The sequence below is a fragment of the Corvus moneduloides genome, chromosome 8 (assembly GCF_009650955.1).
Source record: "Corvus moneduloides isolate bCorMon1 chromosome 8, bCorMon1.pri, whole genome shotgun sequence".
NCBI classification, from domain to species: domain Eukaryota; kingdom Metazoa; phylum Chordata; class Aves; order Passeriformes; family Corvidae; genus Corvus; species Corvus moneduloides.
In genome coordinates, this window is record NC_045483.1 from 20,008,549 (window position 1) to 20,034,865 (window position 26,317).

A 26,317-nucleotide genomic window follows, 5' to 3' on the forward strand; every position below is an offset into this window, starting at 1 on the left:
AATAGTAAGTGAAGAGAAATTTTAGACACAGCATTTAAAATCTCCATTGTCTAAAGACAGAACAGCAGCATAACTTCAGACCACAACAGAACTCAGGAACTAACTTTCCAGTTAGTTCTTGTCTGTTGATTCTTTAACTTATTTTCATGCTTCAGAGCATGTCATGTACTTGCTCATTGCCTGTATTCTAATAATTGCAACATTTTTTGAGTTGTCCTATTATTTGTGGAAGTGATAGTATCAATGTGGTACTGGTGGCCTTACCACAATGTATGCTGATCCTGCAGAAACAGGGCTGGGGGGGCTCCTGCCTGGCCTTTGCTTTCACATCTTCTGTTGCTAGACTTGTTGGAATTGATGATGAAATAGACAAACTGTAAAAGATTCTGAAATACCCCGTGGTTTTTGTTGCAGGAGAATGGTCTAGGGAGTAGGTAGCATTTTAATTTTAATGTTGCTTCAGTTTAATTGTCTGTGCTCTGTAAGCATGGAAATACATGAAAAACATTGAAAAAAAACCCAAACGCAGCCTATATGGTGTAGCAAAATTCCTAATTTATTATGGTGGAGAAAAGCATTTTTGCTTGACTTATACCCCTATGAAGTACATTAAAATCCTGAACATATCAGGCTTATTTAAAATAAGTATATTAGATCAGGAACTTTGTACAGTATATGAAAATTGTCAGTTAGAGAAACACTGTGCAAAACATTTCAGTGCATGTTAAATACTTATTTGCATATGAAGTTGTGTGCAGATGAGCAGCCTGATTCCTCTTTGAAGTTGTGTTTCCATTTTGAAGAGGTGAAATAAATGTCATGGAAGCAGGACGTGGTGTGCCTGAGCAATCTCGTGCATCTAGGAAGTGTAACAGTAAAAGTACTGCGTGTGCAGTAGATCAGCCTGTGCTGCCAGTACAGTTCTAGCCACATCTTGGTGAGGCCTACAATTCAGGGAGAAATGGAGAAGTGTTACTAGAAATAGCCTGCTGTGTCCAAAAGAGAGCATGAGGCTGAAATCCACAGTTTAATAAGGTTTGGATGTGAGCTGCAAACGTTGAGTATTATCACAGTGCTTGAAAGATAGAATATCTGTAAGATACTGAGGACAACAAGCCTTAGATATTACTTACCAGGTGAGTCTTGCTTGCTGCCACTTGTATTTCTTGTCCTGCTTCTACAGCTTTGCTTTGCCAGTGACAGATAATGTTAGTCTTCTTTTTTCCCCTGAAAGATGTGCATTGTGGAGAGCGTCATTCCAGATTTCTATTTGAGAAAAGGAGTAAAATTGCATATTTTCTGAAAGGAACTGTCTTGATTTGAATTTATTTTGCTGAATCATCACATGAAATTTGGCAGTTGTAATCTTCTTTTTGTCTCCATCTCTTTTTTTGCAAAGTGTTTTCCTGGTTTAAAGAGGAATATCAATAACCTGACAGTCTCGTATCTTTTTCTGCAACCTTTGGTATACTGACTTAATCTAGCCTTACTTGTTTTGTAGAAGAAATAGTCTATTTTAGGGTTACCATGCTAATTTCTACAGCTGTGCAAAGAAGACATAAAGTTGGTTTCCACACATGAGTGCCCTGTTGGGTAACAGGAAAGAAAGATGCCTGTGCTATACTGAAGGTAGTCTCAGTATTGCTATACTTGAATCGTTTCTAAGCTGTATAGATGTATGGAAATTGTCTTGGTATTAAGCCTCAAAGTGGTGCACACCCCCAGTTTTTCACTAGTTGTATTACATGGAAGAGATGCACTCCTGGCCAGGTCAGATTGCACAAGCTTCCTGCCAGTTTAGTGTCCTGCAGGAAACTAGAGTGGACCCATCAATACCAGCAACAAGGAAGAACTACAGATTGGTTGGACGTGATTTTGGCTTGTACAGACACATCCGTGCAGCCCAGTGCTCTGAACAGGCAGCGTGACCATATTGTGCTGCTTTGGAACAGATGTCCTCAGCTGTGATGAGGGTTGGGGATGGTACGTAGTTGCACTTGAGGTGCAGGTTGGTCCTCCACCACATGGTTGGCATTACAGAAAAAAGTTCCTGAAGGTTTATCTCCCCTCAATCAGACTGTAACAGCTATGTTACAGTAGGTAACTTGTGTCGATGCTGAGACTTTTCAGGCTGCATCTATAAATATATCATTATATATTCCATATAGTTACTGAAATTACTGAGCTGATATTAAACTTAGTGCAGAAAAATATCCAAAGCTTATAGACATTTTTTCATAAATTACAGCAAGTGAAACATAAATAAAATTGTGCTTTGTAGTCTTTTCTCACATGTGGAAGTACTGAACTATGTGAATTGTAGCACCATGACCAAGTTGTTAAATGTTTGTGTCTGTGAATATAATTAGGATATCTGAGCTATATGCAGTATATTATCCCTTCATAGGAACCAAAACCAGAAGAGCTTGCTGAGATCTACCAGAGTACAGATTGCAGTATCTTATTTGTTGACCGTCTTTGCCTTGTCATTTAATATGTTCATCTTGGCTTATTTTATGTTCTCTCTCTCGTAGCATGACCTTTTTGCTGAGAGGTGTATTATATGTAAGCCTTCTCAAAACCTAGTGGTCCTCATAAAGTGATGGTACAGCCTCCTACAAGATACTCTAGTGCTTTGTCTTGCCTAAATAAGTTTTCCTTTGTGTTGGCATTGTTATTTGTTGTAGATGTTTTGATATTATGAAGGCACTAATGAAAAAGAAAACAAACCAAACAAAAACACCACTACCAAACCACCACAAACTTGAACTCTTTAATAGGGCTGTGTTCTTACTACCAAATTACCTTTCCACTAGGCTAAGAATGTAAGGATGAGTTATGTCATGTCACAGAAATGTATTTAAATGTGGAAGCTCATCTTTATAACTGACAATGAGCAAAACCCAACATATGTAAGGAGAAGAAAATGTCCTTGAGTTTTTACTAGACACCACCCCCAAATTTAAGCTGAAGTTGCTTAAGTTGTTTTGCTTACTACAGCACTCTTGATTTGGGGAGGCCACCGGGTGCACCTGATGGATGGCAAACGGCTGTGCTAAGGACTGCTGAGTGTGTGGTGTAGCCTGGGCTGGCTGAGGTGGTGTGTTTGTTTATGTAGCAGTCCTGAACAGATTTATATCGTGCTCTTCTGGGGTGACTGTGAGAAAGGAGGAAGTAATAAATGCAGAGTGAATTCTTTACATTTGATCTGGCTCTTTTGCTCTCTAGAGCAGGCTGATGGCATCTTGGAGTCATTGTGGGAAAAACTTGTAAGCCCTGAAGAGGGACTAAACACCATGCAGATAAGAGACGATTTGTTATTGCAGATGTTGTAATTACTATTTAGTTACATTGGTAGATCAGAAAATATAGCAAGATTTTGCATATTATGTTCTTAATCTGTTAGTTTCTGCCTCTTCTGTCACTTCTGGTATAGTTCCAAAAACGTGGAGGTCCCAGCTCAGTATGAAGCATGTCAGAAACAAGCAGCTAAGTAAAGCAGTGGTCAGTGCTTTCTTTATTCAGGCACTGTCAAAGATGTCACAGACCTAAGGATGTTGTCATATTCTATTACTGAAGGCTGAACAGAGACATAGGTCAACTCACATGTAAGCTGTTTGGTACAAGTAGTGCTAAAGTGGGCTCTTGACAAGTTAAGACCATTTTGAGAAAGGGCTGGAAATATGTTCTGCAGCTGTTAGAGGAAGAAACAGAAGACATGGTAGATGTAACAGGCTAGGAAGAGATACAGACCAGCTTGTCCCGTGCTCCCTTGGCAAGAGCTAGAGGCAGATTTGAAGTGCGGATTCCACTGTCTGCTTCTGCAGCTGAGGGGGTTGGAACTGTGATTTTGCTTTCTTTCTGTTTTCTTTCCCAACTTTCTTTGGACAACTGTGCTGCACTGGTATAACCTTTTTGGTTGCTGGCAGAGAGCAGGAATGTTATTTTCTCTTACTGTGTTGTTTACTTTTTCTTTGATCCTTCTTAGATATTCTTTACCTGTCAAAAATGTTCTGAAGTGTGTACTTTGCAAAGGGGCAGGTTTGTGAAACTGATAAGTGTTTGGTCTCTGCTGCAGCTCAGAATGAAATTAGTAAGATATTTTAAGTTTCTTGTTGGAAATCACTCACATAAGAGGCTAGAATGACCCTTGTACATCTTTTGTAAACAAAAAAGATGAGCCTTTAATTGAGATGGCATGTTAGTTTAAAGGGATTAAATTATTTTCCAAAGCATGTTTGTTTAAATCCTTGAGTTAACTCTAAACACCTCATATGAAGAATTTTTTGCATTCTGCATGTACCTAATTATTTCTGCATTAACCTCTTGGTATGACTGTGGTTGTTCAGAATAAATGGAGTTGAAGAATCTTTGTTCATTTGTTAAAAAGGGAGATACAGAACCGTATTCAGTATTTCAGCTGTGCACTATGTAATAGTTGTATCTAATTAACTTTTTACTTTCTTTTCTTCTCCAAGATGTTCTGTGTCTGTATTTTGGTCTTATAATAGTACTTTATACTTCTGTACCTAAAAAAATTCAGGACCTATACAGTGATTTGCTTTCATATGGATATAGTTATAAGTAGGTAGGTTTTTTATGCATTAGAAGTTACATTGCTGTCCCTGTCCCTCTTGTTCTGTTGAAATTATAGGTGAAGAAGTTGTATTGGGTGAGAGGTTTTGTGTAGTAATCGGCAAATCTGATACCTCATCCAGATGCATACAGATGTAATGCAAGTTACTATTTCAGATCACATAATTGTCCTGAATTTATCAGTATTTGAATACTGATAGATTAATGACTTTAAGTACTTTTTTTGTTATTCAGACATAATAAGGGCTTGAAAAAAAAATACTGGCTCCTAGACAAGGAATATGTTTTCCTGGATAACAGTAGCTGTGGAAAGTGAAGAGTGAATGTTCCCAGAGAGAATTTCATGGCAGCCACCAGACTTCTTGCTGTTCTGTTTTTTCTCTGTGAGAATGTTAGAAATGCATCAAAATACAGTTCTTCTGTGTGTCTTTGGCTCTTGGCTACTGCAGGTATGCAACAGTTTAATTTTAGTGCTTCCTGTGAGGCATTGTGCTCTTCTGGGAATTTCGAATGCAATTTATATCCTTGCTAAAATGAAAGGGAGCTGCATTTTAGGAAAATACAGTATGTCTGTCAGTGTGGGTAGAATGCCTGACTTCTTTGCAAAGATCTTGTTTAACAAAGACCTTAATTTGGTGTTTCCTTTCTTTCAGTTGAGATAAGCAGAGTTTTGCTTTTAATTGATCTATGTTTTCACAAAATTAGTAAAAGCTTATTTATTTTCAAGACTCATGCTTCTTTCCACTTCTGCTCATTGCATCTTCTGTCTTTTTAAATCCCTCTCGTCTGATACTTCACTGATAGGCTCTAAGAAACTGTATGATCAATTTGGCTTTTTTTTCTAAGAAAGCAGGCTGAACATTTTATCCTAGAATCCCTGTCATGCAAAGACAAAAATGCTCAGCTGTCTTTAAGTGTAACTTTTGCCTGTGATTGATTAACTGCCCTTCTAGTTAATATGAATGAGAGCTTCTTGAACATTTTTATTCTGCTGGGCTTCTCATCTAACTCAATAACTTTATCTTTCAGTACCAAGATAAAGAGGAAGTTGTTCTATGGATGAATACTGTAGGACCCTACCACAATCGCCAAGAAACATACAAATACTTCTCTCTCCCCTTCTGTGTGGGATCAAAAAAAAGCATCAGCCATTACCATGAAACCCTAGGGGAAGCACTTCAAGGAGTTGAATTGGAGTTTAGTGGTCTTGACATCAAATTTAAAGGTAAGCAATTCAAAGTGCATTTAGTCACTTAAAAAAATACACAAACTCTTCAAACTTGATCTTTTAATGAGAAGAACTGAAATTTTGTTGCTGCTAGAAACTGAGTGTATTTTTTATTGTTGTTTGGTACACCCTGCAAGGTTGTGTACTACCATTAGCTTTTGAGTTTACAGTGAAGGAGTATGCTTGCAGCAGATATGTGCTTCTGAAGTAACTGATACCATTTTACAAAGTAAAACTAAGTTTTCTGCGTATGAATGTTTAAATAGGTACTGGAATTAATATTCTGGAATTATCAATTCTGAAGATGTAATTTTTTCCTGTGATGTTGAATACTTGCAAATCTATATTTGAATACAATATTTGAATACAAATTGAATACTTGCAAATACTACCTTGCAAAGAGGTAGCAAGGGCTCAACATCTCAAAGTTCCACCTCAACACAAAGATGATTGTGTCCTTCTGGTTACTGTCTATTTCAAAATAACTTTGACAAATACCTTTATATATTGTCTCAAACTCATTATATGCCAGTCAGGATGGAGCAGGATGAAGCTGGTCTGTTTTTTTTTTTTCCTGTTGTTTCCTGTCCTCACCATCTTGCTGTAATGTTCCAGAGAAAACATTTAACTTCTTCCGCAAATGTATTTCCTGATATTAAGGCCTGAGTCTTCTATTGCATAATTTCTCTGTGTGTGTCCTTTCAGATATCTGTGGCTAGTAATTGCAGAACTTCAAATATTTAACAGATTATTTTTGCCTCTTGAATTTTAACATTTATAAATTTAATTCAATTTGTGTTTCTGTGTATCTTTTTTTCCAGAACACTGCACTTCATTGCATCACTAGTGCTTAACTGGATGGACAACTTAAACATAGTATCTCATCTGAGCATTTACAGTCAGATGGGATTTAGCTTTTGTAAGCTGTAAAAGTTTTATCCAAAATTGGACGTATGCAAAATAAGAGACCTGATGATGTTTTTGGTAGCAGTAGGATAAGTTGAATAAAAGATTTTTAGAAAGTTTGTTAATACCTTAAATTCTTCATAATTTTTAAATTTGCATATAGGATAGCATTGCCACATTAAAGGAGTTTGGAGTTGAATCTTTCCTTTTAAGAAACGTACAGTATGTGTACAAACACTGGAACACAGTCCCCACTACTGGTTTGTAACACTTGTAGCATGCTGCAAATTTTACTCAATGTGGGAGAAATAGTTTCCTTGTCAAACTTCATAGAATGTCCTCAGAAACACAAAATGGAAAGAACAGTGAAGGCAACTGGCAGCAATTCAACACAGTGGTGAAGATTAATAAAACTTCTATTATCAGAATATGGTAAATGTTCGTTTCGACAGCCAATTCAATGTGTAATTTTTACTTCAAGTACCCCAACTTTACGAAGAGATTCTTTCATTCCTGTGACAAATGCACTCTCTAGGTGCAGCACCAAATTGAAAAGACTAGATGGTTTGTGAGCTGATGTTCACTGCTATGATGTAGCCAATGCACAGAATTTTTAAAAATTTAGTTATTGTTATTAACATCTTGAACCTTAGTATATATTGATAATCTGTATTGGACCTGCAGTGACTTGAACTCTCAACCAAAGTGGCTGCAGGTCAGATGTTTTTTATAAAGCAGATGGTACATGGTAGCTGGTTGATTACTAAGTATGCGTACATGATGTGTGAAACTGTACGTGTACATGCATTTCTAGATTTTTCTCTTGCAGTCTTCTATCCTCTGGATAGCAGATGAAGACAATAATCTCTTTGCTGTTAACTGTCATCCAGCAGCTTCTGCATCAGGAGCTGTTTCAGTATTTCTGGCAGTGGTCCATGAAGTGAAATCTATGAATGGCAGTCAAGTCTATTTTACTATCCTTATTCTGCTGTTAAAAGTATTAAAATAGTCTTTTTTCCAAATTTCAGAGCAACAAGTATAAATTAATTGTAACAGTAATTATTAGTATTTAACATGAAAGTAGTATTTAATATGAAATTATGTAAAATTTGTGTAATCCAAATCCCCTTGATATACGGGTTTTTAAAGGAAAGAAGTAGAGCAGAGGATTGCAATGTGAGATTCATTTTTTTAGAGGCTTAAAAGCTGTCATGAACCCAGTACAATTTATATCCAATTTATGTGTTGTAAAATTTGGATTTTATAGACCAGTCCTTAAAGTTCAGCATTTGTATAGGCAATTGTTTTCCAGTTTGATTATTGAAATGTGATGGTAGCTCACTTTTTGAGTTTTTCAGTGACATTTTAAAGGTAGACCTTGTTATTGCTGAAGTGGTGTTTGCTTTTTTCTTTTTTTTTTTTTCTTGTAACTAGATTATATCAGTGAAATTGAAATAATTTTTTTTTAATGAATAAGTTTTATCTCAGTGTGATTGATGCATGCTTCAACTCTGCACCAGTGGTCCAGAAGTTGCTGCAATTAAATTGAAACAGGGCTGTTGGTGTTTTTGTGGGTGGTCTGTGTTTTTTGGTTGGTTTTTGTTTTCCTTTTTGTTAACAGACAGAGGCTTGGTTTGGTTCCAATAGATTCATGTGTTTTTAAGTAAAAGATACAGCTTCAAGGACTGTTGAGTATCTAAAATCTGCAGCTGAAATAATTAAGATAATAAGTTATAAACTTGCACAGATTTTCTTCATGAATATGTGAATCATATCTGAGTTAACAGGCATCTGTGCTTTTCTTTATGTGCATTTGGCGTTATGCTAAGATTAACAGTTACAGGCATTTCTTTCTCTTTAAATGAGTATTTTATGAGTTTACAAAATTAAATTAGATTTGAACTTCATACTTTATGTTTTTATCCTCTGAAGTGAGTAAAGGGGAAATACAATTGTTCTAATAAATTTGCTTCTGTAATAAAAAACAATTCCCTTCTCAACACTGTTTGACTGGACAGCAGTAGCAGGTAAAGGTTCATTGTATTCAAAGAATTGTTTAGGCTACAGCTGTTATTAGCTGAAGTACTAAACTGTGTAAGTAAAACTGGCAGTTGAATCAGTAGGTATTGCTTGTGTTTTTGAACTAGAATAAAGAAATTATGATTTTGCAGAAATGTGCCCTTCTGAGAGTGAAGGTTTCCACTTGAACTCTCATAGTGGTGACTGGTGGGGCAAATCTACAGTGTATTCAAGTCTCCCTGAAGTAGTGTTTCTTGTATTTAAGTGTGGCCTCTGAAAGGACACATGCAGTCATACAAGATAGCTGGATTTTCCTTCTGTTACAGTATGAGCAATGTTGTTCTTATATCACAGGTGTGAAGTCTGTATAAATACCTGTGTGAAGAAAGTAATGAATTATTAACATACACTTACATTGTAATATAAACTTTAAGTTTTCAGTTGACTTAATTATCTTGTCAAGCTAAATCTAGGATAGTAATGCTTTTTAATTAATATGACAAGTTTTTTACTCAAGTATTTGAGTGACATCTTCTGTTACACCTGAGACCTAGGAAATTATTAAATATATTGAACATTGGGATTACAGCAACTTCAATTTGAAAATTTTGGTGTTACCATACAGTGCCATTAGAGAAGATGAATTGAAAGAGGAACAGGATGTTTTAACAGAATTGCATTTTGCACTTCTTCAGAAATGTTACTAAATGACCATATTTCTAATGGAGAATTCTTCGCCCAAACTTCATTCTGCAACACCTCTAGAATATATGGCAGCCATCCAGGATGACATTTAGTGTTGTCAGATATAATGAAGTTTAATATGGTTCACATGCTTGAATAAAACCCCATTGATCTGACTGTTCATAGGAAATTTGAAATCTGGCTGAGCACACTTGCTTTTCTAATGAGTCATGCTTTCATGCTTTTAAAAAACTTCCTGAATGTGCTACTGATGTTACTGAAGCTTTATTACAAAGCAGATATTACCTCTTTGACATCCCTGATGCAGATGCAACACAAAACCTGCCTTTAACTTCAGTCTCCTCTTAGATACACACCCAGCCATAACTTGGATAAGAATTCTCTAACATAAAAAAACTTTAGATCTGGTAAAGCTGTAATGAAGTAGACATCGGGTTCCCCAGCCACCAAATGCTGTTCTAAGCTTCTTTCATTTAGTAATTTAACACAGTGGATTTAAGCTTGACCACCTAATCCTGTCCTGTAACTAAATGACAGCTTCAGCTGTCAGTGGCTGGAGAAAGGAGCACATGACTTCATTCACTTGTTTTAGGGGGAGGTGAGAGGAACTGTACAGTGCAGTATGGCTGAGGGTGACATAATAGTCCCTATGTAATGTCATGCCTGTGTTTTGCAAGAATTGAATGAGATTGTTTCTAATGATAACGCTGGGGTTTTATGTGTGTGCCCTGGAGCAACTTGTAACAGAATTAATCCAGATTTGGTTATACTATCTCTGTGATGTCTTCTGGTATTCTGAATGCTGGGAGTAAGATCTATAAAAATGGGTGAAGACAGGCTTTTTCGTGGCACAGTGCTATCTGCAGACTGGTGTCAATGCAGTCATTTCACTTCAAATGATATTTCAAAGTCTTTGTTTTTTTAACAGCAGCAAACCTCACTGTTTATATCCTAAAGCATTATATGCAGAATGGCTCATTTCAGTTAGTCAAACTGAAAAAATTCCACAGTCTGAAAGCCCCTGGAGTAATTTAGAGTAGGTTGCAGTCTAACCTACCTGTGCTGGTACCACTGTGAACCAGAGTCACCTAAAGCCAGCCTGCCCCCCCCATAACACTTATCCAAAACAGGCTTCTTGCTTTGGCACTGGGAAATGCTTTATTTAACAGCCTCTATCAGTTTCTCTTTTACCTGTGTTTTAATTCACGGCATATTTTCATTTGACCTGTGTGTTGAACAATCCTTTAAGTCAAAAAATGTAGTATTAGAAAGGTGTTATCCTTTATTTGAATATAGTATGACAGTGAAGTGCCAAATATTTTGGAAAGAATCCGTACTTAGCAACAAATCCAGAAAATAATGATTCTGGGGTTTGTGGATTGGCTTCTTTTTTGTCCTTTTAATTAATGTCAAGACAATTAAAAAATCTGTTAAAATGAAAAAGTGTCAAGCAGAGGCATTTTGGGGGTGGGAGGAAACATAGTCCAAAAAGTATAGGATCCAGCTCAGTAGAGGTGTAAGTGCAAACTTGAATTTGTACGTCTGTTTCAGCTGTGGTGCCAACTTTAATGGCTTCCCTCTCTTGAATGTACCAGTATGGGCCCTGAAAATGTTGTCCATGCACTAAAAGTCTTCTTGGTGCATTTGTTGACTTGAATGGTTTTGTTATTCTCTTTTTTTTCTCCAGAAAAAAAGTTTTGTTGAGCAGATGTACTTGACGTATTTTGATTTTTGTTGTTATTAGAGAAATTATGTTTTGTGTTCTGTTTATCTAAATATTCTGCTTGCCTTTGCTTTTTCTGTGCAGGTGATTTGATTCCCCTTTTAAGCTTTATATTGTAGTTAGTGTATAGAAGAAAGTAAGCTGAATTTTGATACAGATTAGAGCTGTACTTAGGGCATAAATTAATTTTATCTACTAAAATGGGTCCTCAATTCCAGTGATGACAAAAAAGAGGAGAGGAGAAGATGGAATTCTTTACTTGTACTGTGTTTCACTATTTGTAGCGTGAAAACAATTACTAAGATGTAGATGAGGGAGCTTGTGTCTGAATCTGTTGCTCTCTGAAGTCCTGTAAATATGCCCTTTTGTCTTTCTTCACTTGAAAAGGAAACATTAGTGAAGGAAACTGGAATGCAAAAGAATGGCTGCTAACAGTATAACTTAGGAACTGTAGATGGGGAAGAATAGCTTTCTGGCTGAAGGAGGTGGATTTTCAAATGCAGCCTCTTGTACATTTTTTGCATTAGTCCTATTTTTGTCTTCTCGCCTTTTTTTTTTTTTCTATCTTTACTCTGATTGCTTTGTTTCTCCCTTAGTGGTAGTTTCTTCAAAATTGCTGAGAACTTTAAAAAGTTTTAAGGTTTTTTTACAAACACTATTCCTAGTCAGTGAGGCTGACTATACTAAAATAGAGAGATAATGTTGTAAACAATTTTAGGTATTTGTTAATAATTTCATACCTCTTGTTAAAGAGGTCTCATGATCTGTTCAGGTGAATCTGCCATCAGCTTTTGTACCTTAATTTAGTGTGGGTGAAGCAGCAAAACGATACTGTGAAACCTTTCCTTATCTGATATGTTGGAAGCTTCTGCATGCAGAAGTGTAGATTTCTGTAAACAGTCATGTATTTGCTTTAGTGGTTCCTTTTAAAGTGTCCTTTTTGGTTACCTACTTGAGGACAGCCAAGACAGCTTGGAGACTTCAGCAATGTCCATTCCCCCATTTGCATGGTTTGCCTTCACTTTGAGCTAGTTCATGAATAAATCTTTAATTGTGGTTTAATTTTTTGCAGATGATGTAATGCAGACTACTTACTGTGAAGTTGACTTGGACAAGGGAAGAAGAGATGCATTTGTGTATGCTATCAAAAATCACTATTGGTACCAGATGTATATTGATGACTTGCCAATATGGGGTGAGTGATATTATGCATTAATAACTGGATTACACCTACTCAAGTCTTGTTCTAGTGGGTTCCATGGAGTCATTTAATGACTAAGCTTCATTACAAGAATTTCACAAGAATATAAAACTTGCATGCAAGTCAAATTCACAAGAATAGGAAACGAAGTAATAGAGGACATAGTCTTAAGCTGCACCAGAGGAAGGTTAGGTTGAACATTAGGAAGAATTTCTTCACAGAAAGGGTGATTAGATATTGGAATGGGCTGCCCAGGGAGGTGATGGAGTCACCATCCCTGGAGGTGTTTAAGGAAAGACTGCATGTGGCACTCACTGCCATGGTCTAGTTGACGTGGTGTTAGGTCATAGGTTGGACTCAGTGATCTCAGAGGTCTTTTCCAACCTAATCAATTCTGTGTGATTCTGTGTGAAATAAGTTGAAGGATTATTGCACTGAAAGAACAGTAGAACGGCTGTACTAGTGAATTACAAAAACAGTGAAAAGCTGTTCTGTTTCTCAAGCCCTGATTAAATAACAGTAAGCTCTTAGGTTTAAACTTGTTCAAATGTTCAAGTGAGTGGTATTTAGATAGGTTACACATAAGGTTCGTGTTACTGTGATCCTGAATAACAGGTTTCATAAAATTATTTCAGAATTTAAAATTTATTTTGCTACTTTATTACTAATGCAAAAGCTGTTTGGTTTACTTTTATGGTAATTTAGTGGCTGTTAACAGTGTTGCTTTGTAGTCTGTGTTTATATGGAGTTTTATTTTACTTGTTCTTTTAAATTTCTCCTCTCCTCTTAGTTCTCAAAATTTCTTTTGCTGAATATTATTAATCTGGGCTAAGAAGTGCTTGTGTCTTGAATAAAAATGTGTGTATCTTTAGTGCCATTGTCTCCTAAGGTCTCTGTGTTTTGTTGCTCCCTCATAACCTGTGATCATATAACTAGTAAAGAGTGCTCTGCAGATTGCACTTCGCACCGATAGCAATCAAACAAACTCCCCAAGGCCTAATCTCCCCGTCGGTAGATATAAACTGAAAGGAAATGAAAAACAGCCATGACATGTTTTGGTAAGGTAAGGTCTTGGTTGCCTGTGTTCCATGAAAGAGGTAAACCTGCCCAAACTAAACAAAATGCCACAACACCTAGAAAAACGCAGTTCAAGTCATGTGAGAAGAGTTCTTTGATAGCTGGTATGAATATTGCTATCCATCATTCATTCGTTTTGACACAAAGGGTGCCTTTTTTTAGTCCTGTAATTTTAATTGGTTTTAGAAAATATCTGTCTGATGAACATGGCAGAAATATTAACACTTTATTTATTTATTTATTATCTATCTGGTCGCCAGGAAGGTCTGGGTTTTTTTGGTTTTGTTTTAATGTGTCTGTTTTCAAGAGATACCATTATCATGCCTGAGGAGAAGTACTTAGGTATTGATTTTGTTCTTTTCAGCTGATTTGCTTATTGTGTGTGATGGCTCTGTAGCAGGACTTGGAGTAGACCTGAATTACTTGGTGTGGCCTTTACTGTACTACTTGTGCACTTGCTGGTAGGCTGTTTAAAAGCATGCATGACTGACAGTTGTTGCTATAATATTTTTTATGGCTTTGGCCTTTCAGCAAAAGACCAATGAATTATTTTTCTAGACTAGTGACAGGTGTGTAGGCTTTGAATTGCCCAGGGATGATGGATGCTAAGCTGACTTTTTGGAATCCTATGTGACTAACAAGTCTTGGAGGCTTTCTTTTTTAGGATTGATTTTTCTGGTCATGTTTCATCATCTAAAATGCCAAAGAACAAACATACGTACTAAATCTCCTATACACTGACAAATTTTATGCTCTCAGCTAAAAATCTGTTTTCCTGTGATTTCAGTGTTTTTAATGTTCCCCAGTAGTATCCTTTTTATGCACAAGAAGTCAGCTAACAAACATGTAGAATCTGGGTATCATCTTTCTAAGACATTAAGAAGCTGGTTTTGACAGTTGAGAACCAGGATTTCAAGCTGTGCTACATAATAGCTGACTGCAGCATCATAAATACTGCTAATATTATGTAAGGATATAACCTGACATCAGGTGTGAAAGCAAGCGATGCTGACAGTTTTGGTCTGTGTCTCCTGAGGGTTAGGTAAAACTAGCAGGACTGCAGATTGGTCAATCTTAGCCTGACTTTTATTCAAAAAAATTAATCAGCTCTTGGTAGGGGGCTGAGAAAGCAGTTGATGCACCTGAACCAATCAAAAGTGTTTATCTGTAAGTCTGAATGAATCTTTTGGACCTTTGTGTTCCCAGTACAGTGGAGAAAACTGTGAATATAGCTGACCTGCAATAATTTTGGTTTTCCTGGGTCTCTGTCCAACAACAGAAATGTTTCAGGCTCTGAGGGCTGCTTAAAACTTAAAGCACTGAGACTTTTGCTGCTCACTGAACAGTTTTCATTTTAAGTATTTCTGTTTTGAATATGGCATGAATGATACCGTACACATGCCTCAGCCAGCTTGCTGGTGCCTTTCAGTGTGTTGTACAGACTTGTCTAGTACCACGTAATGTGGTGGCAGGTAGAGAGACTAAAGAAAGCAAGTATCTTTTGCTCGATTGTCTTTTTATAGCTGTAACTATTTCTAAATAGTTACTTAATGTCGGTAATTATAAAGAAGAAAACCATTAGGACTGTTTAAGATATGTGGGTGTAAGAACTTAAGTAGTTATGACAGCATCTCAGAAATACTCTGAATACTGAGAAGGGGTTTTTTGGTTTTACGAAGAAAGTGTCCAGAATTGGTTACCCTCAGTTTGCATTAAAAATAGCTTGTGCTGAGTGACTTTTTTTGTTACTGTGTGAGGGCTGTCATGTTGATCCACTTTATTTGGATTACCTATCTTGAGAACCTTACTAGCCAGCATGTATTGTATATACTGTATCACCCAATATCCTATTTTTTTCATTGTTGATTCACATCTTGTAGCTGGATTAAACCAAATTTTTGTTCCCTAAATGTAGATGGGTAGAGTCCTTTTTTAGTGCTACCAAAAGAAAGCTATCTCTGAAGAGTTTAAAAGAAAAGGATTCAGATGGTGCTAAGGCGTGCTGAGAATTCTAGGCAACTTCTCTTTAATTCTATTCTTAAAGCAGACCATTCACTTCTCTGGGCTCATCCAGATGTATTCACAGCACTCCTCCTGTCTCCTGGCAAACTTTAGTTAAGTTCATCCTTTATGTTCTTTATGGTTTTCCACCTTGCTAAGGCTCACTGGTATCATTAATTCTTAAAATTCTCCTGAGAAGTCCTCAAAATACCCTGTAAGGAGTACTCTATTTTCCGTAAAGACTAGGCATAAATTAACCTTTATTAACTGCTGATAATTGAGGGTAATGACATCAAACTGCTGTTTGATGGCTCTGGAAGGTTTATACTATTTTCTAACCTGAAAAAGGCAACCAGATCTTTTTATGTGCCTCCAGAAAAAATTATTCCATTTTATATTTTTTCCTGAATTGCTGTCCCACAGTGGCACAAGAGATTAGCTTTGATTGTTCCAGGACATTCCCTAAGTATGTGGAGCACTGTGTTAGTTCATTCCTTCAGTGAGTGATTGATCAAAATGTTCTTTAAGTAGTTCAGAGGTCTGTATTGTCATGGTTCTGGATACTACCATGGGAACACATGGCATGCCAGGCGCCAGGCTATATGGTGGAGGCATGAACTGGCACGTGTTTCATGTGGATGGCATATACAAGGCAATCCTGACATATGAGCATGAGTAAAAAACTTGACATAAAAAACACAGATGATGCACAAAGGGCTTTCCTTCATGTAGCTGGTGGTTTGTGATAGCCTGTTCCATATCCTTTGCCTAATTGTTGTCCCATTCCCTCCACCCTTGTATGCCTTGAGTGCTGCTTTTATTGTGACTTTCTGTCCTGTATATTTTGTATGTGATCTTTGATCTTGACATCGAAGATGACAACCTGTAGCCTGTGAACTTGTTGACTGTTAGATTTTTTCTATTTTCACTCAGCATAGTACAGTCTCGAGAATTCTTATGTAGTAGATGAGACATTTTGCACTAACTTACTGAAAATTAATAACTTATTCATAGAATGATTTGCATGGTTTGAGTTGGAAGGGAAGATAAAGATCATCTTGTTCCAAACCCCTGCCTGGGCAGGGACACCTTCCACTAGATGAAGTTGCGCAGAGCTCCATCCAGCCTGGCCTTGAACATTTTCAGGGATGGGGCAGCCACAACTTCTCTGGGCAGCCTGTTCCAGTGTCTCACCATTCTCACAGTAAAGAATTTCTTCCTAATATAAAACCACATTTTTGGCAAGCATTGGAAACTTGTGTGCAAACGAGAGCACAAAGCATGTGTTGGGAAGTCAACTAATGAGGATTACAGAGTGAAAGTAAAATTTTTAAGAGGAAGAAAACTGAGTGAACAAATAGGTGGAAGATGGAAAATTAGAGAGGTTTTGGCTAAGTTCTGTTAGGGAAGATGAATATATATTTAGCTAGTTGTTTATCTGGTAAGAATTGCAAACAAAAGTAGAGGCACTATTGTTGGGTCTTCTGCAGTGTTTGTAGCTGCATGGTTTTTCTTTTAATGCCATTACAAAATGCTTCTTGCAGAGACCTGTGGATTGAAAGTGGAGTCCAGGTATTAGTGTTGAAAAGAAGAGCATAAGGTCTTCTGTGTTCTCTTTATTTATGTTGCTTTTTTAGCTGGCAAAACTTTTGTAATCCATATTTTTTAAAAATAAATGCAAAATATCTGAAAAGCGTACCTGTAATAGATGCTTACACTTGTTTCCTATGCAGGGATTGTTGGAGAAGCAGATGAAAATGGAGAAGATTATTACCTTTGGACTTACAAAAAACTTGAAATTGGTTTCAATGGAAATAGAATTGTAGATGTCAATCTGACCAGTGAAGGGAAGGTGAAATTGGTACCAAACACAAAAATCCAGATGTCATATTCAGTAAGTAATTTGGTGATGCAGGTGTAATAAGAAATTCTACATGGTGAAATAACTCAGAAATAGGTACTTGTATACTGCAACATGTACTGATACTTCAGGCTATGTTAGAGGAAGATGCATCTTCCCTCTCTCAATTATTTTGTTCCGTTGCTGAAAAACCTTGATAGATTTATTAATAACAAATGTAAAATTATGATTTTTGGAATACTCCAAACAAACTGGAGCTTCTGTAATGTGCAGCAAAGTGTTTTAGTTGGAAAGGAAGATATCCTGAAAGGATGGAGACTAGAGGTATAGAGGACCCTTGAGAAGGTACACATTGTCTTCATATTTGGACTTCTGATATTTGCATCATAGGTTTGAACTGGAATCTGAGCTACGATAAGAACCCACTGTAAGCCTTTATGCTTTGCAAGCAGTTAATATCAAAATTTACTTTGTTTTGCAATTCCAGTAGAAATTTCTTATTTATATGATTAATAAGGTTTTAAGTTTCTGAAGCTCTTCTGCTATGATATTGAGTTGCTGTGATAAAAGGTAATTAATAAACAATCCTTGCTGGGTGAGACAACAAATTAAGTTTTTCAGCTTTCCCCTTTACATAGTTGATGTTACTTAAATCTGTGATGGTTCACTTGTCATGTTCACCACATTTGTATAGTGAAACCATTTCTTAATGCATTGCTTTTCTACCATGTGTTAGCAGTGGATGTCAGCATAGGATTTTATTTCAGAGGATATTCTTGCCACAATTACATTTGTGCTGAATAAGTTGTACAGTTTGAAGTGCAGATAACTAGGTTTTGTATGGACTTTTCAGAATTACATTTACACTGATCTCCCTATTTTTACTGCAAAATTGATAGTAGAAATTTCAGAATTTGCTATTTCAAATTCTACCAGCATTGTGAAGTCCATTTGCTCTAAATTTTAAGTTAGCACTGAGTAGCAGCCAGTAATGAAAATAACATAAGATATTCCCTTAAAATACTTTTTATGTACAAAGCTCAGGACTTCTCTGTCCAATTCTGTTGGCACCACTGGGCAGTTGCTGGACTGGCCTGTGTGTGGTGTTTAATTCACAGAGTGTCTCTGTTGGATTTGTTCTAAGCTGTGCTTCATAGTGGCAGATGCTCTAATGAGAAATGTATCTGCTTAAAACTGTTTTGAAAGCTATTAATGTTTTGAGCTACTAATCTTGAACAAGGTTGTAATTTGAACTGAAGAACATTAGTATCAAACCTCAAAGTAAGTACTGCTGGAGTCTTGGGGTTTTTATATTTCTCAGGACTGTGGTGAGTGATTAGGGTGTTCAATCTACATTTATATGCTTTCTTCTACACTCAATAAGAGAACAGCTTTTGAAAAGGATAGTTCCTTCTCGTGTATTATAGATATGTACAAGGGGACTGCATTTGTTTCAATTTCATTAAAAATCCTGGTATTTGTAATTTTTTGGCATGCTTTTGAAAGAGATTTTCAGGTAAGCTTGTATTTAGTTTCTAAAATTGTTTTAATTTTAATTTTTAAATGCAATCATGCAAAAATTCTCAAAAATACTTTGTGCTACCATATTAGTACCATATAGTTCATTAATGCAATTATATTTTCCAAATCCAAAGCAGTCCTCTCTGCAGCTGGTGGAGAACTAACAGCAGTAATACGCTGTTATCCAGTGACAGTATGTTCATAAACACATACTTTTCCAAATTGTCTAGATTCATAGTAATGGTAGATAGAGAGAGAGAGAGAGAGTGATTCATTCTGTAGATTCTATAATCATGGAAAAGGTTTGTTGTATTTGACAAGTACAAGTTTGTATCTTTGGTTAGCCTCACAGAGACAGTGAGAACTGAGGCAGTGCAAGACTGATTCTTCCTTGTTCTTAAGCGTTAGCACAGACAAGATTAGATCCGTGAGGTGAGGTGGTTGATATTCATTCTATGTCTGACCTGTAGATGCCAGTCTTTAAGAACATCATTCCATTGTTTTTTGCCAAAACCTATTCATATTGAAGAAAACATCTAAAGTGGATGATTTTTAATATGTGCTCTGGGTTTCTGCATGTGAGTATAGCTAAAAATACTGTAAGGAGCTTTTCAAATACAAACTTTTCTCTCTTCAGGTGAAATGGAAGAAATCAGATGTGAAGTTTGAAGACCGATTTGACAAGTATCTTGACCCATCTTTCTTTCAGCACAGAGTATGTATTGTTCTAAGACAGCCTTACAAAATGTCCCTTTAAAATGATTGCTTTAGTTTAGATGTCATGCAATTTTTGGATTATGTCTTTGAACATCTTTCCAGATTCTGGACCAATAAACCAGGGAGGTCTAGGGCTGTTGTTTAAGTAGTAGTGTTGCTGCTAAAATAGGATGGCTCCATTTTTTTAGAGTGCTTCAATAAATACGCAGGCAAGCTTAAAGCTTGCAGAAAATACAAGGCATTTCAAGAAAATACATTCAGGTGATCAGAAGCAATGAAACTTCAGGGACACAACTGTACAACTGTGTAAGCTGAATAAGTGCAGTTGGCCACAGGTACACTTCTTTCTGAAGTAAATGTAAAGCAAAAAGCATTAGCCTAAACCAGTTGGTGCTATCAGTTGTGTTTAAATCTGTGGTTGTAATCTCCCTAAGGGTAATATACTGAGCTGTGCTACTTTCTGAAAGTAGAGATTTTGCATTCTGTTTGGAGCTCAGTGAAAACCAGAAGGATATGCTTTTGAGAGGAAAAATAATGCTGCTGCACATATTGATCCTGTGCAAAGCAATAGTTCCTTTGGCTTTGCTACTTACCCTTCTCTAGGAAGGCAGCAGTACATTATATTGCCTTTTGTTTACCAAGGGAGCATGTACAGCCAGTTGTTCAAACTTTGCTGCTGCTTAACTAAGTTGTGATAACTTCATCATGAGCAAGGCTGGCTATTAAAAAGGTTTATGTATGGTGTTTCACAGGCCAGTTTTAGTGTCACTTTCTAAAAATGTAGTGTTACATTTTTACCCTTACAATAGCGTTTATTGTTACTTAGCTAGTGGTGACAAGCTGTCTATGTAGGCAACAATTTATCCTTCTTGGAACAATTTGAAACGCATTTACACATTTAAGTTCTAAACCTTATTGGGTGTGTTTTCTTTTTGTAGATTCACTGGTTTTCAATTTTCAATTCTTTTATGATGGTGATCTTTCTGGTTGGCCTAGTGTCTATGATATTAATGAGAACTTTGCGAAAAGATTATGCAAGATACAGCAAGGAGGAAGAAATGGATGATATGGTAAGATCTGCATTCATGCTTTAAAAGGTCTCTTTTTAAGGCTTATTGTTTTCTTGTCATACATTCATTGTGATAGCAGCTCTGGATGGCTTTCTTCAGTTGGACAGAAAATTGCCTTTTGTGTGTCTTGAAAGTGTTACTGGTTTTCTTTATAACATGCTTCTAGGTTGCAACCCAAAAATCTCTCTGTAGTCACTGTGTTAATGTTCATATCCAACCTTAGGATAAGCTAGGACCATTCAGACTTTGTAGTAGAAGCCTGGTGTACTCCTAAGCACCTCAGAGGCTTTAGGGACAAGGAGGGATTCTGATAGATTTTATTGTGTCATACATTCAGGTAGTAATTTGTTGTTGTCTTCCTTAAGCATCTGAAAAGTAAACTTTCAGATTTGATGCATTCAGAAGAGAAGACGCACTTGAAGTTGCTTTATTAAATCAGACCTTTTTTTATCTAGCTTGCGTGTTTGTCTTTAATTGTCATGACTAGACTTTAAATTTGTTGTTGTTGTTCCCAGGACAGAGATCTAGGTGATGAGTATGGGTGGAAGCAGGTCCATGGAGATGTGTTTAGACCATCCAGTCATCCTCTAATATTTTCATCGCTTATTGGTTCTGGCTGTCAAATTTTTGCTGTGTCTCTTATAGTCATTGTTGTTGCAATGATAGAAGATTTATACACAGAGTAAGTATAATTGTGTCATGTCTTCCATACATAAATGTTTAAGTGAACAAAATAATTACAAAAATTATTGCTCTAACTGGCCTGAAAAAAATGTTTGAGAGTCTTAAGTCATAATCTGTAGATCAGATGTAGTATTAAGTGCTCTTTTAATTTGTAATGAAACATTGTCCTGCTGTTATCACATTAGTTGGTCTCCTTTGATTTTCTCTTTTAGTGCTTGCTTTTTGAATGATTTATTATGAAACTAGTTTGTTGTTCTGCAGAATCACTAGTAGATAATATGGGAAATATATGTTAAAAGTTACATATTTCACTCCTGGTTTCATCCAGAGTAACAAGATCTTACTGTATTTCTGACCCAATTTCCCCACCATGTCCTGTGAAAACTGAAGTAGGAGTGTGCTCTGTTGTGAATAGTTCTGTTTTCTGCTGGCAAGTCAGTATTAAGTCAGTCTTACCCACAAGTCTGCTTGGGAATGAAGATGTAATTCCTTAAGTTCTTTTGAACACATAGTGCTCAGCCTGTGTTGATGTAAAATCCCCAGCAACAGGTGGGCTGTAGTCCTGACTGGAAATAAATAATTTAAAATAAAGAAATAATACTCAAGTTTAAATTTAACACACTACTTGTAGTTCACCAGTTTTTTTTCCTTTACCTCTTAATCTGATGGAGATTTTTGGGTGACTGGATGGACTGCATCTGTTTCTGTAGTGATTTTATTTTGGGCATTGGAGTGAATTATTGGCTTGTGTTTTGGGTTTTTTTTTTGATTTTTTGCAAGTTATTTGTTTAAAGCAATGACTAAACTTTGACTGTGAATATCACTGTACCTTGATTTTAACAAGGTGTAATACTTCTAATGTGCCACTAGAGAGAACTCTTGCTTTTGAATTTAGCGGCCTTTTAATGGTGTGTTTAAAAAGCCACTCTGTAGTACCAGAATGTTGGCATATTTTCATTTTTCATAGGGTATTATTCCCCTCCTTGTGCCTCATGGTTATATTTCTAGACAGGCTTACATACACACTTTTAAGAGTGCAGCATGTCAGCCCTTCAGAGGACAAAATGAAACCATTTCAGAATATATGTGCCCTGTAGGGAAGCTGTAAGTTGGTAATGACAGTTGTAAAATGTGTCAGAACAGTAGTTTTTGAAAAGATATGTGCACTTAGTCTTTTATTGCAATAGGCCTTTCTGTCACTTTCAAAGTGAATTTAATTCTGGGTGTGTAGTGGAACAACTGACCAAATCTGGTGCAGACAATTCTTCCGTTTAGGAAAATAGCACCAAGTCTGATGTTTTTACTGGTAGCCTGGATTTATACAGTGACAGTGCCATTTCAGACTGTGCCTGCTCTTGGGGGTTTTGCATGTGTTTCTAAATTGTTTTAAGTTATGGGAAGTTTTTAAAAAACAAATGTTAGCAAAACAGTCCTTTAGTGTGTGTAAACAGGTATATTTGCTTTGGTCACGCAGTCATGGAAGTTTAAGTGCTAGAGATTGCTTCTTTGAGTACAGCAGGCATCCAGGAATGGTTCCTCAGAACCCAAAATGGCAGTAACTAGAATCTCTCAGAGCAACTAATTTGATGAAAGTACAGTAAGTTGGCTGAAAACCTACTGCTATTTGCTGTCGAAGAATAGCAGAGAGATGTGGAGAAACAACTCTATTAATGAATAAAATTTCTATCTTCCTATTCTTAGATATTATTTTTTTTAAATGTATTTGGAAATGGCTTCTTTGATTTAAAATTATTAGCTTTGCCTGTAAAGTTTCAGAAAAATTATGCCAAAATTAGTAGCCCAACATTTAATGGGGTGACATTTAAAAATTACTAAGCTCTTCTGATTGCACTACTCAATGCTGATTTGTGACTTCATTATAGTATTTATAGTTTCTAAATCTAATTTTCTGCCAGATGAACACTTTCGATCTTAAAAGTTAATTTCTGGGGGATGGCAGAAACATCATTCACAATCTTAGTATATTTTTGTTAATGCTGGCCTTTTGACATTTTATCTACAGTTGAATCTTACACTTAATGTATGTCATGTAAATAGTTATTTATGCACAAAGTACACACATCCAAATGTCAGAGTATATTTATCAGAGGTGAGATTCTGTACTCCAGTTAAAATAAATGCATGTTAGAAAAGAATGTAGTATGTCAAAATTCTCTTTCCCACATTGAATTAGACTTGGCCAAAAGCTTTGTATACAAACAGTTCTCATTCTTATGCAGATTTTACAGTTTAAGCACTTCTGAATTTTTGTATTACATAAAAATATTAAATAACTGCTTCTGCTTAAAATACACTATTTTTTTCTCTCTAATCATGTTTGGTTTTGTATTTCATTTACCAAAAACATCCCTTCTTGTAGGAGAGGATCAATGCTTAGTACAGCTATATTTGTTTATGCTGCAACATCGCCAGTGAATGGATATTTTGGAGGAAGCCTTTATGCTAGACAAGGAGGTAAATAGTTTTCATATTCCACCATTTTCATTGCATTGTTAAATAGAGAAGTTATTATTTTCTGATTCGCACCAATATAGTGTCCTCACGGAGTTAGATGGAATTCATTAAATTCTTAATAAATGGGAAATATCTTGAGTATATTTACCTTTCATGTTATCTACTCAGTACTGGCTACACTTTCTAAAGAGGTAACTGGAGTCTTAGGTTAATTTAAAAGAGCTAAAGAACTGTTAACAGTTGTGACTTCTGAATTGCTTGTTATACTCTTGTATATAATCTTTTGGCTCATGACATCCACAGAGTATAATAGCCTTTCCCTTTGTGTAACCTTAAACAGTTCGCATCATCTTCTCCCAATGACTCCTACATGGTCCTTTTCTGTATGTACTAGGGGGGTTATGTTAGGCTAACACAAAAAGGATGAGTATGATTATTTACTAGACCACTAATTGTGGATGGGGAAAACCGTTTATATCGTCTTTTAAAGAAGGATGTTCTACTTTCCAGTATATGCTCTACTTTATACTTAGCAAGTCAAAATGAGCATCAGTAGAGAGCAGAAGCCAAATAAAATTGACGGATTTGAACAGGCTGTCTTAAAATGCTCCCCACTATGCCTCTGAGTTATGACCAGTTAGATTCTTGCAGTGCACTAGCTTCATCCATTTCCCTATGCTGCAATAAAAGAATAATCAATACCTATTAGCTTCTAGAGTGCTTAAAAAAAATAATTCTGGTAAGTTCACAAAAGAAAATCTGCATCTTTTTAGCATGGTATACCTGTTAGTGTTAAATCTCAACTGCACTTTGAGTTTGGAGAGTAGAAGTTTATTTTCATGTGGCTTGTTTATAAACCTAGCAGTTTGTACAAAACTAGATCTAGTTAGAGAAGGATTGCTGTGCTGAAATGTACCATGCTCTATGGTTGAGCCAGATTTGCCTTTTTTTTTACAGATCAAACATCTATCAAACCTTGAAATGCTGATTTTGTTGGCTCATGGTGAAAATACATAGGATTGTCTTGAAAATTGCTATTTCTTTACTGTTTTTACTTACTGCATATTGATATCGTGGTATATAAATATAGACAGTATTTAAGAGCATAAAAAGTACAGGGATTACAGATAGGGAAAATTTTTAAGGTATTGCCCAAAAGGATTTCTTTGAGCTCCTCAGGGAGCTCTAAACTTAGTAATGACTACTAGCAAGTGTTGCTGTTCCCTTGATGCTTGGAGTTTAGAAATCACTTTCTTTCTACTTTTTCTGCTTTTGAAGATGTCAAGAGTCCAGTTTTCCTGTATGATAAATGCTGTGGTATTTTGCTTTATATCAGGGATAGCCAGTTCCTTAATGCATCCTGATGTGTGCAATTAGCTTGGTTGGATCAAGCCAACTCAGAGCAGGTGCTGTCTGGAAGCAGCTGTGGTGCTGAGTTGTCCTGGGAGCAGTGCTGAGCTCTCGTGTGCGCTTAGAGTGGGAGCAGGCTCTGTACAGGGCCAGCTCTGCTATCTCTGTCTCTTCTTATCTGCAGCTACATACCCCCTTAGGTTTCACACCCTGGGTTCTTTGGCCAGCTTAGTCAGCATATGCTGTTCTTCAGCTGAAACATTCTCATGCTGTATCCCTTTTCTTGTCTCTTTACCTGGCTTAATAATTTGATTAATGTGCTGCATCTTGTGAGTTACCAGGAGTCAGATGAAACTTCGTTTGCCCTTGGCTCTTGTATTGATGTAGTATGTTGTTACTTACTTCTTTTGCCTTTTTGTGGGAGAAGTAGTCAAGCATCTAAATTCTGGAGTGCTTGCTAGTAAATTTTTAAAAAAATATGCTGTATCTTACCAGTCCCATTGGAATGTCCCTTGTTACAGGAAGGCGATGGATAAAGCAGATGTTCATTGGAGCCTTCCTTATTCCAGCAATGGTGTGTGGAACTGCCTTCTTCATCAACTTCATTGCCATCTATTACCATGCTTCAAGAGCTATACCCTTTGCAACCATGGTGAGTTGTTTTATTGGAGAATTTAAACTCCACTGTCGACACAGAAAAATGACATTTTTTTAAAATCTAAGTACAATTGTGAGTCATAGCTTTATCTAGTTAGAGATTTTTTGTGGGAGGGGGTTAAGGTGCTTCAAGTATAATTCATTTTAATGACAATAGCAACAGCTGCTGGATGCCAAAACCAGTCTTCTCTGTGCTTAAAATGACACTTCTGCTTTGTATTCAAGCTTAGTGTTTTAACAGTGTGGAAAGTCAGCAACTTGAATTTCCTTCTGCATGGCCAGTGCAAACTGTTTATAATATAAAATGAAATACAAAGGGATTCCAAGTGAAAGATACTTCCAAATCATTGCAATCAAGCAAAAAAATAAGAATAAATGATCAGGCAGCAATACAAGCTAAGACATTCTGAGCAGATCTGTCTTTACAAGAATGACTCACCCTTTTCACTTTGTTCAGTGTTATTTACTGTCCAGTTATGGTCTTGTGTCTGTACATTTACCCTATCACTTGAAAAACTATACTTGT

The 26,317-nt window shown here is 36.4% G+C and overlaps 1 protein-coding gene across 2 annotated transcripts in view; it reads left to right on the top strand.

Moving 5' to 3' along the window:
* TM9SF3 (transmembrane 9 superfamily member 3) overlaps positions 1–26,317 on the top strand; it is a 47,103-nt gene that overhangs the window by 2,884 nt on the left and 17,902 nt on the right. The window contains exons 1-9 of one of the 2 annotated variants that reach the window (XM_032115866.1): positions 4,881–5,045; positions 5,626–5,821; positions 12,250–12,372; positions 17,190–17,350; positions 19,476–19,553; positions 20,494–20,625; positions 21,141–21,307; positions 23,690–23,784; positions 25,656–25,786. In XM_032115866.1, coding sequence (XP_031971757.1) covers positions 4,920–5,045; positions 5,626–5,821; positions 12,250–12,372; positions 17,190–17,350; positions 19,476–19,553; positions 20,494–20,625; positions 21,141–21,307; positions 23,690–23,784; positions 25,656–25,786 — 1,209 coding nt within the window. In that variant the 5' untranslated portion in view covers positions 4,881–4,919. Of the gene's footprint in view, positions 1–4,880; positions 5,046–5,625; positions 5,822–12,249; positions 12,373–17,189; positions 17,351–19,475; positions 19,554–20,493; positions 20,626–21,140; positions 21,308–23,689; positions 23,785–25,655; positions 25,787–26,317 lie in introns of those variants that run through there. The other variant, XM_032115867.1, reaches the window with a different exon arrangement.